The sequence below is a fragment of the Nothoprocta perdicaria genome, unplaced genomic scaffold, assembly GCF_003342845.1.
Source record: "Nothoprocta perdicaria isolate Ctin4 unplaced genomic scaffold, notPer1 scaffold_213, whole genome shotgun sequence".
NCBI classification, from domain to species: domain Eukaryota; kingdom Metazoa; phylum Chordata; class Aves; order Tinamiformes; family Tinamidae; genus Nothoprocta; species Nothoprocta perdicaria.
In genome coordinates this window covers 687,623-700,972 of record NW_020455350.1, presented here as the reverse complement: position 1 = coordinate 700,972, position 13,350 = coordinate 687,623, and the positions used below count along the sequence as shown (strand labels likewise).

The window sequence follows — 13,350 nt, the reverse complement described above, 5'->3', positions numbered from 1 at the left end:
ACTTATAGCAAAGGAGTGTTGCAGAACAGTGGCTGTGCCCAGAAACTGTTTGAATTAGGGGCCTAATTGGTCGGTGTCCATAACAGAGCCAGTTTTTAGAAGAGGCAATCTTATGCATCTTAATAATTGAAAGGCTGTTTAAATACATTGCAAGGGTAATCCTTCAAGGACCCCAGCTTTGGCGCTCCGCCAGTGCAACTGTTGAAAAGAACCGCGACTTCTTGGGTTTGGCCTGTGTATTTATAGCATTACCGCAGGGGAAGCAGCCTATCTCCTGGCAGCCTTTGGATAGGAAATAGAGCTTGAAAATGTCATCTCTCCCACGGTCGCTAGGAATTTTACGGGCATCGTTTTAAAGAAATAAACATCAGAGTTATTGCTAAAATTGTAACTTCAGTCATTTTCCTTTATTTTTCGGTTGGACTGCTGGCTTTATTTTTCCATCCTCTCACTTATGCATAGTTCTTGGTATCTTGAATTTGCAAACGGGAACAGTTGCATAATGTTAACCCAGTAGCCTAACATTGATGTCCAGCAAAGTGATAGAATGATTGGTGCTGGAATCATGGATATAATATTAAACATAGAAGGGCTTTTTGGAGAATCTATTTGAAATTATAAGCTTACATAGTAGTAATGGTACATTTCTATGTAGGATTTTTATACTGCATGCCTTTTAGGTTGACATTAGAAGAATGTAAAAACAACGTGATGTTAAATAGATTAAAAACCTAGTGTATAATAGAAGAAAGTATGTTGGACAGATGCTGAAGCTGGGCAGATCTCTAAGTGAAACTAGAAATCATGTTTTTGTTTGTCTTTTTTAACAGCAGACGTTAAACTGAAACAGCATTAGCCTTGACATGGCAGGACCTTTTTGCTCTTGAGCACGGCTTTGATTTGTACTAGTGGCTAGTCTTGCTCCTGCCCAGCAGCATTTATTTTTGTTTTCCTTCCATTCCTTGGAAGATATTTTCTTCAAAAATGCAACTTGAATTGATTTTCTGCTCTTAAAATTTTTGGCATAGTTTTCTATTTCACAGTCGTTAAAAGCTGCAGTAGGTATGTGCTCGCAAAGTTATTTGGCTTCAGTAAGGCTCTGCTTTCATTTGTCAACAGTATATGGTTTAGGTGAATAACAATTTTGAGCTGATGTTGACAGAAATGGGAATCTGCTAAGACAGTCTCTGAGACTCACTGAAAACAGGTTAGAAGGACAGAAGATTTTGATGGGTGTTTAAAGGTAAATAGAGATGGAAGAGAAAAAAACTTTTTTAAGCTAAGCGAGCAAGTGCAGTAAATGAACAGAACTGAGAAGACAGCAGCAACAGGTAGGCAATGAACTGATGGTAGAAAGGGATGTCTTCAGTGTGGAAAAAAAAAGGTGTTAATGAATTTGTAGAGCTCTAGGTTAGCTGTTGAATACAAGGAGGCCAAATTAAATTTTGAAGCTCATTCTGACCTTGTCATGATGAATACTGTACCAATATGCAGTCTTGGATTTTGCTGGCATGAATGGCAACAATTCAAGTTAAGCAGCATCTGCAGTTATTCAACTTCAGTAGAAGTATTCGTCACTTGTAAGAAAGAAGCTATCTAAATGGTGAAAAAGATGTTTGCATTGGACATGGGCTTCCATTTGTATCTAAATTAAGCTGTCACGACTTTGCTAAACAGTTGAAATAATTAAATATCTCATTAGGAATGTAGCTTTGTTGCTTAATTTGCAGAACTGTTAGGAGAAATCTGTGTGCCTTAAGTGGGGAGGAGGAAACCCCTCATGCACTTGTTCTGTCTGCAGTAAGTCCATCCAGGAAGGTTGAATGCTTGACTTGAAGGCTCAGCTGTGCTCCTGGCAGTGCTCATTGTCAGGAATGCCCATCTTTTTTGCTCTCTCTCCCACTTCTTTTTTGGGGGATCTTATCATCTTCCCACCTACTCTCCTCTTGTGCAACTTTATGATATTCATGAGCTCTGTTTGTCAGGGGTGATATATAAATTAGCGTGTCTGCAGCTGGACCAAAAGAGCCAGTAAGGACTACTTACAGTGAGGTGTAGGTGACTCTTCAGTGCATCCAGCTCCTTCAGCGCTCGTTTTAATGATCAGGCAGAGGAAGAAGCTGCAGGGAACTGACTGCAAAATGAAATGATTCCCCTTCAGCTTTTGTGCTGCTATAATTACCAGAATGTATTTAGCATTTAGCTAGTTTTTCATAATGAGGATGTTGAGCATTTGAAACATTTACAGACCTTTTTTTTCCTTAAAATTCTAGGAATGCTTTTTTCCTCTCTTCCCTTTTTTTGAGTATAGGCATTTTTAAAGTGCAACGTCTCTTTCGAATCACAATGTAGAAGTCACTATATTTCGTTTTATTTGTCATGTTGCAGTTCTCACTGATTACATAGTTAGCATTATTTTATTATTCTAAGTCTGACCAAAAATGAAAACTCTTTGTAGTAGCTATACCTAAATTTGGGTAAATAAACATTGTACATTTATGGTGCTGTGAATTCCTCAAAAATACCAACACCATTATCTTTTTTGTAATTTGTTTTATCTGCTGATAAATTACACTGAGGCATAATGTTTAACTGAGCTTTAAAGAATATTACTAAAAATATTTGAGATTATATAATGGAGTATCAGGTTTATATAATTGTAAATAACCAGAATGCTTTTTGCTATATATAGATATAGTTCGTTTTCAGTTCTGTTTGAAAGCTGGCTTTTTGAACTGAGGACAGCAATTAAATTCAATGGAATATATTTACTATTTTCCCTTTAAGCATGCAGCTGTTTTATTTAGTGAAACATTTTTCAAGGTCTTTTTTGAGACAGAAAGGAAAAAAACAAGTTCCCAATTTGTCTGTAATCAAGTGTTGACTTGAAGCAAAGCTTTGCAAACCTACATAATATCCCCTCTTCTTTTATTTCTTTTTAAATTTGATAATCCTAGTATTTTTTGTTTTCTCTCCACCTGGAAGTTCTCCATCCACATATAATTGTTTTTGTGGCCTGTTTCTGGATCCCTTCTGTTTCTTCTATAGCTTTTAAAATAGGGTGACCAGCAGACAAAGCAGGTGAGAGCACCTGTGATTCATACACCCGCCCTGCATGGTCTTTGTTGTGGGGTTTTTCCCTTGTAGCCTGTACGCCTGTGAACATCCTGTTGGGGTTTGGTTTGCTCCTTTCCATTAAGCACTGATTTTAGAGAAGGTTTTATCTGGCTTCGTTACAGTTAATTTGGAGTCCTGATGTTTACATTCAAAGGAACCCGTTCTGGTCTTTCATATATTGTGTATTATATGTGCATCAGTATTTAATTACGTGTGAAATCATGGTATTCATTCACAGTCTCTGTCTGCCCTCCTTTCTGAAGTCCTTTCCACATTCCTTACACTTCAGTTTCATTCCAGTTATCCTAAAATATTGGGTGGTGCCTTGGAAACTATGCCTTTTGTTCCAGAATATAAATATGTCTATTAAAAACTGTTTCCAAAGAATCAATCCTTTTGAATGCACTGTGTATTATATTTTTTTTAAGTAATGTTGCATGTTGACAGGTGGTTTCTTCCCTTTATTGAAGTTTCCCGGTCAATGAACTTTACTTTTCCATTCCCATGACTTCTCTGAATTCCAATATCATTTTTTGTGATACATTTTTGTCATAGTTGGATTTGATTTTTCTTTCTCTCCCTTCCTCAATCCCTCTGCACCCCTAGACCAAAGAAGAAAGAATCATTTTTAGCAGTAGAAATTAAGCAGCAAAGGTTGTAAAAGTAGAGATGAACTAATGGGCCTAATGCAAATCTGTACTGGTGTGCAAAATGGAACCAGTTTATATTTTTACACTATGTATGTAACGTATGTATATTTGTGTGTGTGAACTTGCCCTTCTTTGCTGTGTTTGGCATTCTGCATGCTCAGATAGGCTTTCCTGGGGATGTTCTGGTAGAAATTCTGCATCACTAGCAAGTTCATCACTGACAAAAGTATCTTTGCAAAATCACACATGCCTCTGTGCGAGTTATTTGTTTTTGCAGGTGAATAAACTCTGAGACTTACTGTCATTTAAGCTAGGATCAATGATGAATAGGAATTATTTTACCTAGTGTTTGTCTTTGACAATAATGAAACTTTTTTTTCATAATTAAAAAGAATACTGTTTATATCTTCTTTTTTGTTTTTCTCTTCTTTAACTGCAGCTGATTCCACTGGTACTCACTCTCTATATACGACATACAAGGACTATGAAATCATGTTCCATGTTTCTACTATGCTGCCATATACTCCAAACAACAAGCAACAGGTAGGATAAACCATGTCTATTCAGAATGGGTTTTATTTCATCTCACAAATAGTTAAGCTATTCAATATTACTACAAATTTGATTTATTACTAGCAAAGAGAACACTTAAAGAACCAAAACTAAAATTGCATCCATTTCTGTGCCAGGAAGGGGAGCTTAGGAAGTTGTTGTAAGAACATGATAGCTGCGATGTGTATACCTTTTACTCTAGAAATGATGATGGTCTTTGTATTTCTACAAACAAAAATGAAGTTTTTATAGCAATGAAAGCATAGTATGCTTTATAGCTTCCTTTCATAACCTAAATTTTACTCTATTTTTTAGTTTATCTTTCTCATCTGCACTAATCTTGGATTTTACTTCAAGAAGGCAAGAAGAAATTTATTATAATAACTAATTTCAACTTGAATTAAAACTTGTCTCTGACTTGTAAAAAAGGTGCAAAATAATAAATATTTTCCTACTTTATGTATCACAGGTTGACTGGCTGATCACCTACCTTGGGGTGTTTTTGTTGTTTTTTAGATAAAATCTTTACCTAACAAATCCATTAGATAACTAACATTCTGCTGCCTATCATGTTAATCCACAGCTGTTTGGTTTTCAGCTTGGAATTATCACTTACGTAAGGGATTGGGCAATAGAATTTGATTTAAAAAAAGGGGGGGGGGGAATAATTAAAAGTGAAAAATTGTGGAAGGATTCTTAAAGATGATATTTTAACTTATGTAACCTCCTCCTCTTTTCCTTCCTTTTCCGCCCAAGCTTCTGAGAAAGCGGCACATTGGGAACGATATTGTGACGATAGTTTTCCAGGAGCCCGGAGCGCAGCCGTTCAGCCCCAAGAACATTCGGTCCCACTTCCAGCACGTCTTTGTCATCGTCAGGGTGCACAACCCCTGCACCGACAGCGTCTGCTACAGGTACCTATCGCAGCCTTCCCAGCTCCCGGGGAGCCTCGCACACAGGAGGGTGCAGTCCCCCATCTGCGGGGAAACAGCATGACACACTGGCCAAGGGGACCTTTGAATTTAGACCTTTTTATTAAAATAAATAATAATGCGCTGGCATGTAGTATAAAGTATTGATGAAGCTAATGCTTCTAGTATCTACAGTCAAGCCTTCTGGAATGGTTTCAGAATTCTGTTCTCACAGTCCTTTCCCATTCTCCCTTTCCTGTTTATTCTCTTCATAACAATATTCTGGAGAAGTGTTTCTGCTTTGATTTTTATGACTTGACTTTTTGCCCAGATTTTGGGGAATCTCTGAAATGAAGACTTTTCGAAATGAAGAGAAGGAAAAAGTATGGCTTAATCTTTCGCAAGAAGAAACTTCCCTAAAAGAAGTTCCTTGAAATATTAAATCTCTTCCTTTTGAAAAGCCCGGTGGAGGTTTAAACTTACTACTAAAATAAATTTAAATGAGATTTTTGTCACAAGTATGAAGCTTAATGATTTATGAAAAAAACTGTTTGAGTAGTTGAGTTTTGGTGACCCTACAGTCATAGAGTTTACAGGGAAGGCGAATTGGGAAGGGAAGGAAAACAGAACTGTAAATTGTCAATATCGGACACTTATTAGAATTGGCAAGGTGCTAGTCCAAGTCCTGCAGCTGTATCCATACTGATGGGCCTCCGGAGCCTGCCAGGACATTCTGTGCTCTGTGTGCTCTTTAAGCTTAAAATGCTCCTCTCCCTCGTTTCCCCGTCCCTCTCAGCACAAACGCTTGCTTTAAATTTATAGAATTCCATTATGAAACGTTTTTCTAGGAGACTTTTCAAAGTAAATTTGACCTCTTTTCTTCACTGGATTATTTGGAACAGTCTCATAGATTCATAATTCTAGACAAAACAGGAAGCCATATAGCATAAAATCGTACTGGAATTTATATTGAGAGCTACATAAAAGGAAGAAAATCAAGCACTGTCTTGGCCAGTGATTCTCTCTCTCGTCTAAGATCAACAGTCTTTGAAATGTCTGGCTTCTCTGTCAGCATCTTTCACATTTTAAACTTCTCTAGCATATGTTAAAAATTAATTTTTTATCCTCATGGTTGATGCTGTTGAAAATTTAATAAAAAGAAGTCGCCAACATTTTTTCATTGTAATGATATTTAACTCTAATGCTTCCGTCCCTTAATAAAGAGTTTATCCAGGGCTGCTAAAGATGATGAAGAGCTGGGTAGCTTCATCATGAGGAAAATTATAGCTATATTGGCATATATTTGCAAGCCCTCACGTTACCATATCTTTGAAATCATTTGCTAGGAAATAAGATTAAGAAAGAAGAGATCATTAGGGAGTTGTGTAGTCTTTATTAGTGTTTCTGCCTCTAATTAGGGTTAAGGAGTTGGATTAGAATAAAATATAAAAATAATACTAACATTCTAGTTGAACCATCACACAGATTTCCAGTGTATTGAAGTCCTTCCATCATATTTTTCTTCATAAATTTCTATTGCTGTCAAATTTGGTTGAAAATAAATCAATAAATTATTTTTTTCTGCCTCTGTCACAAGATCTAGATATAGTTATGTGATAAATGAAATTTGAACAATATCGAAGCAGTTTTTGTCACAGAACTTTTGCAGTACAGTTGGTGATCTCAGCCTACGGCAGACTACAGAGTGACTAGTAGAGGACTGGAGTGCTTCATTTTCAGTGAGGCCAAGAAGCTCTCAGCTGCTATGAATCAGAGAGGAATGGGCTGGAGAGAACAGCTAGGCTTAACAGCACTGCCTGAGCACAGTGTGTGGTCGGTCCTTCACTTGGCATGAAAACTGAAAGAAAGTATTGAAAAAACATCTATTTCTAGTACGCATCTCCAATCTTTTAAGAAGTTTCTTATTTCTCGTATTTTTGGAGCAGCTTCTGATCCTAAATTTTGCCCAGCTAAATTTTGCCGAGCAGTGAATACATTCCTTGTGCTGCTTCTGTTAGTTGAATGCAGTATCGGGTAGGGCACTTTTGAAGGAAAAAAATAAAATGTGATCAGTAATGTCACATACTTTAGTGTTCAGTCACCAGATGCTGACCCTCACAATGAAGTTAGCCATCTGAGATGACTTTAATGTCTCTGTCTTTTTAATATATCCGTTTTTCCTGCATCTCTTGTATTTTTTTTGCATATACTTGGCATTGCTCTCATCTGAGAGAGATGTGTTTCAGCATTAGGTACCTACCTCATCTGCTAGCCTTTGTGTTATGGAATGCATCAGAAATGTTGTGGTTAGGGAAGAAAGAAAAAGAAGGATAAGAGAAAAGGATAAGGAAAAGGGAAATATACTTTTATTCAAAAACTGATATATATTCATATGCAATAAAACACTATGCTTTTTCCTTGCTCCTTTATTTCTTTTAGTGTTGCTGTGACAAGATCCAGAGATGTACCGTCCTTTGGACCACCCATCCCAAAAGGTGTCACCTTTCCCAAATCAAATGTGTTCAGGGACTTCTTACTGGCCAAAGTCATTAATGCAGAGAATGCTGCTCACAAATCAGAGAAGTTCCGGGCAATGGCCACCAGGACCCGACAAGAATATTTGAAAGACTTGGCAGAGAAAAATGTCACCAACACTCCAATTGACCCTTCTGGCAAGTTCCCGTTCATCTCCCTTGCTTCAAAGAAGAAAGAAAAGTCCAAGCCTTATCCAGGAGCAGAGATCTATAGTTCTGGTGCTATTGTATGGAGTGTCCATGCTAAAGACTACAGCAAGGGTATGGAAATAGACTGTCTCCTTGGCATCTCTAATGAGTTTGTAGTCCTCATTGAGCAGGACACAAAAAGCGTGGTGTTCAATTGCTCCTGTCGAGATGTGATAGGGTGGACTTCAACGGATACAAATATCAAAATATTCTATGAGAGGGGTGAATGTGTCTCTTTGGAGAGCTTCATCAGCAACATGTCCGACGATATCAAAGAGATCGTCAAAAGGCTGGAGGTTAGAATGTGTTCTTTTGTTTGGGTCCCCTTCTTTGCTTTCTCCTCCCACCCCCAATTAGGACTTCAGTAAAGCTCGGGGTGCCTACAACCCTTCTAATTATATATCCTTAAATCCATAAGGACTTTTCTGCCCTTTTCAAAAATCCGAATTGCTTTGATATTTATCAGATATCAACCATCCTCAGCTGGTCATCTGCACATCAAAGATGTCTTAATAATAAAGGCCATACAGTGCCTCCAAATACATAAATTGCTCCCACAGTAAATACTGAAGTACCTTACTTGCTTTGTCGTATTTACAGTTTATATGCTTGCTGTGTCTTGTTTCAAATGAGGCTGTAATATCTTTGAGACTGACTTACCATTTTGTCAGCAGGGTGCAATTGCAATCTCTTTTGCAGCCTTCAGATAGTCTCCCACTGCGTATGATGAAAAGAACTAAAAATGCAGTGAATCATAATATCTGTAAAACATCTGCCTGTGTTCATTTTTTTTAATCCAGTTGATCATGATGGAATGTGTTGTCTTTACTGTAATTCCACCACAGTAATTGTATAATGAATGACCAGGAAAAAGGGGTAAAGTATGTTCTGTTAGGCCACTTTTGACTCTACTCTTGCTCCTGGTACACAGAAGAGTTGACCTGGAGTCTCGCCTCCTGAGCTGAGCACCCGTGGACCACCAGATTGTTCTTCTGGCTAGCAGTAGTGTTACAGTTCACAGAAGCAAGTAGAAATCTAGTGTAGTTGCTTTGCTGCTGAAGTGTGAACTGTGGATTAAATAGATAAGTTTATGCATCTGTTGTGTGATGCCATATTTCTAGTAAAATTGCTGTGGGTTCAGTAAAAAAAAGTTTAAGGCAAACTATGTTAACCAGACACTAACTCAAAATTCTAGTTTGAGTGAAGGGATTCATTTCAGCTGGTTGTTACCTGGGACTGGGATACATTTTCCCTTGATCTTCTCCCACCCTTGTCTTGGGGGCATTTTTTTTTTAACATGTAGTCCTCAAACCTTTATTGCCGCTCTGTGTATCTCAGTGCATTAAATTCTCCATTTCACGTCCCAGCTGGTGACCAAGGGCTGTGAAACGGTGGAGATGACTCTGCGCCGCAACGGCCTGGGGCAGCTTGGCTTCCACGTGAACTACGAAGGCATCGTGGCCGACGTGGAGCCCTACGGCTACGCGTGGCAGGCAGGGCTGCGGCAGGGCAGCCGCCTGGTGGAGATCTGCAAGGTGGCCGTAGCCACGCTGAGCCACGAGCAGATGATCGACCTGCTGAGGACCTCAGTCACCGTGAAGGTCGTCATCATCCCGCCCTACGAGGACTGCACGCCGCGCAGGTACTGCACGGTAGTCACCTTGGGTCAGAAGTTAATCTGGATTTAAAAAGATAAAAAATAAAATGGTGACTTCTCTCCAAATAAGGCATAATTACCTTATGGCCTGCGTATTAGTGTTGTTAGTAAAAGGAGAGGGCAGCACAAACTGCCAATGTTCACGTGTCAGGCTTCACAAACTATTCAGTAATTACTGTGGTTCCATGAAATGTCCAAAACAGCTTAGGTATCATTTAAACCCATTTTCCTGTTCTTTAGTTATTGCACTTACTTGAAGTGGGAATTGAAAAACTTTTGAGAAATGTGCATTTATAACGCATCAAAATAACTATACTTTCTCCTCCATGCTTTTCCACTTGTTAATTTGTAAGATCTGTAGATGTTAATATCTGAAAACTGTGAATGGACACATGTTCATAAAGTCCATCAACAGTGTTTGTACAGGAAAATTGCTGCAAATTACAGTTCTTTGCTACAGTACATTTTATTGCCTCTCTATCATTTCCCATCCTTGCTGAGCTGGAGGCTTGTCAACTACATGATTGCTTTTATAGCTTTTTAAATGTAGCTTGATCACAACTAAACATTAGCATGCATTTTGGTTTGGTTTTGCTTTGGCTAAGTCAAACATTAAGTCCCTTGATTTCTTCCTGAACTCTGAAGCTTTTTATTTTTCCTACTCCCCTCTGAACTCTTTGCCCTTGTCTGAAGCTGAATCTGCTCTAGTATCCCCAACATCTTTTATTAATTACTCAAAAATGGTGCATGAATAAAATAGAATGATATTTAACAGAACAAATTTGCCTAAAGGCAAGCTCAAGATTTATATTAGGTTTGCCAAGGAGAAGCAAGTACAGCTACTGAAATTCAATGTTCTTTGCAGTGGGAAATGGAGAGGGTTTTGCCCTGTTTTCCAGTCATACAATAACTTCCTAAGGACAGGGAATAACTCTTCATATAGTTAAGGTCAGAGCTAAACTCGAATTCATGTTTATCACGTTGATATGTAATTTTCAGTTGTCCCTCAGTTGTCAGTGGAAAGTTGAATGGATGTCAGGGAATAAAGGGAGCAGTGCCATAAGGTCATCCATGAGGCACTTGGAAAGCTTTCGTGTAGTATTCAGCAGTCTAAGCAAATGGAAAATTCAGCTGCAATCATAGGAAAAGGATTAGAACACAAAAATCTGTGTGGAAAGCACAGATCCTATTATTTCTAAACTAAATTAAGTACAGTCAAAGGCGAGCTTAGCTTTGCTCTATCCATATTCACAGCATGAAGGGAAATCACTGCATTATTTTGAAATACAGTACTCAGCATCAGTGGGTTCTGTTATGGTCCTGGGGCGAGCTAGTGCTCATAGTACTTTATTACCTAATTATAAAGTTTCTTAAAGCAACAATTTATCCTGCCCACTGTAGCCAAGATCATTAAGGTTTAGAAACGGTGCCTTGAATTTGTACCTGTCCTGTATATATTACTGAAGAGTTGGCCTAAATTTTTGCACAAAGCTATTTCTCTTGGTGCAGAACAATTTCTCTTTTGGCAGTTAATTCTTCCAGAATTTAAATCTTTTAACTGTATTCTTAGGGGGTAACGGGTTTTAATGTTGATGTTAGGTCAACTTCTGGAAACTCTTTACTGAGAGGGAGATCTGTTCTGCACAGTGCAGTGCACACAGGAGAAGCAGTTCTCGTCCTCATAAACTGATTGGCAAAAGGTTGGGTAAAACTCGAGGTGCATTTAGATAAAATGACAAAATGTAGTCATCAAAGCTTTGTTACTGAACTCTTCTCAGTGAACCGATTGCTGACCTTGAAATTAAGGACACAGAAAAAAATGGGGAATTTATTCTTGTAACAACTTGTTACATCAGCAGGGCCAGATAACGATGTTTTGTTTTGTACTTTAACTGGAAAAAGACATTGATAGTCCTCAATGCTAATTGAGCAATCGCATAGAAAAAGAGTTGAAAGTAGGAAAATTTGCACTCGTTATTTACAGCGCAGGGCCTTGTTTGCCTTCCCATTAGCTAATGATGTGCATGGATGAGCAAAGTACCACAATAGAAATTTATTTCCAAAAAAAGGAGCTATTTTTTTTCAAGAGAAGTATCAAAACTGACAGTACCACAGCTGAAGGTCTAACTTGGAATATTTGTGGAAGTTCTCCCTGCATCTCTAATGGACTGCATTAGCTCATGTCCAGTTCCAACTGACCAGTTTTCTGCTGGCCTATTCCTGCACATCATCAGGAAGTAGAAGACAAATTTACCATTTGCAATTTTCAGCCAGTCTTTAATTTTCACAAAGTAAAGATTTATCAATCAAGCTTCTCCAAAGGTCTAAGTTGTTTGAAAATGAAGCATGATAAAATTTTTGGTCGATTTGAACCTTTTCAAGTTCTATGCTGGTTCAGATTTTTGTCTGTTTTGTTAACTTTGTAGCAATTGCCTTCAATGTGCTTCACACATTAGTACAGAAATAGCCACTTGGGAACTTGCTTCATTTCAGCGTTCATTGAATATGTTGTCTAGCAGAGAAACACAGGATGCCTTATGTTTGAATTCCTTGAGACCGTGTTTTTACTGCTTTTGAATCCATAGTCTTCAGATCAGGTTTTGGGGTGGGACATTTTGTTTTATTCCTAGGATAGAATTGTAGAAGGTAGCACCTCTCCCCTATGATAGACTCGTGGGACAACTTTATTGACCTTGTAGCTATTTATATCTTCATTGCCACAAACTGAAGGCAGCAGGGTGTGTTAATGGGCTTAGAAACTCCTGCTTACCTATATCCTAGAGAATTGCTTCCCAGTGCCTGTCGGTGTGTTTGCTTTGGATAGCAGCAGGTTCATTTTTCCCTTTGCAGAAGTTCTTCGGAAAACTACCGCCTGCCGGTGATGGAGTACAAAGTGAATGAAGGAGTGCCGTATGAATTCAAGTTTCCCTTCAGAAATAACAACAAGTGGCAGCGAAATGCCAGCAAAGGGCAGGGATCTCACGTGGCCCAGGTACCATCCCAGATGCAGAGCCCAGTCCCGTCTCGGATGGCCTCTGGGAAAGGAGAAGGGAAGATGCCCCCGCCGGAGCGAGCGGCCAACATCCCCCGGAGCATCTCTAGCGACGGGCGCCCGCTGGAGAGCCGGAGGTTTGTCTCTTCTTCGCAATTAACTTCCCATCCCTTCTGAGAATCTGCTCTAAAATGAGGCACAATAGCTTGATTTAGGCATCTGAAAACTGCTTTTTAATTTAGTAGTGCCTTTGATTAGGGAAGAAGTGCGATGAATGTGAGTGAGACATAAGCCAAAGAGAAAAAACGTGCCTGGCGTCATTAATCACCAACTGAAGTACTGTTGCCTTATAACGGGGTGTTTCACTGTGCTGGGTAGTATTCTCAAATCACAATGTTCTGAGTGAAGTTTTAAATGAGTTTAAACGAAAACCTCCTGAGGCAGAAGTGTCATATAATGTGTTTAGCAAAGCAGGCTGACCAGGACACAAAGTAGACTTATTTTTTCGAAGTTTTCAGGCTAGAGAACAGATAGCTTAAAGCTTGCAGGTTTTTTTTTCCTTTTAATGAAAGAGTAATTATTATTAAAATAAAGGTATCAGGCATGTGCAGTCACAATATTTTCATTCTTTATTGAGAAAGATGTGTGTGTTGATGCTGGAGCGCATTGTCATTGTTGTGGATGTCTGTACAAATCTGTCAGTGTCTCCAGCTTTACAAAGATATGTGTTTAGGGAAGCAAGCAAGGA

The 13,350-nt window shown here is 38.7% G+C and overlaps 1 protein-coding gene across 5 annotated transcripts in view; it reads left to right on the top strand.

Moving 5' to 3' along the window:
• Window positions 1-13,350, top strand: part of SIPA1L1 (signal induced proliferation associated 1 like 1) — a 165,022-nt gene that overhangs the window by 117,387 nt on the left and 34,285 nt on the right. For all 5 annotated transcript variants that reach the window (XM_026038594.1, XM_026038595.1, XM_026038598.1 and 2 more), the window contains 5 exons: window positions 4,207-4,310; window positions 5,076-5,233; window positions 7,670-8,249; window positions 9,321-9,595; window positions 12,461-12,739. In XM_026038594.1, coding sequence (XP_025894379.1) covers window positions 4,207-4,310; window positions 5,076-5,233; window positions 7,670-8,249; window positions 9,321-9,595; window positions 12,461-12,739 — 1,396 coding nt within the window. The remainder of the gene's footprint in view (window positions 1-4,206; window positions 4,311-5,075; window positions 5,234-7,669; window positions 8,250-9,320; window positions 9,596-12,460; window positions 12,740-13,350) is intronic.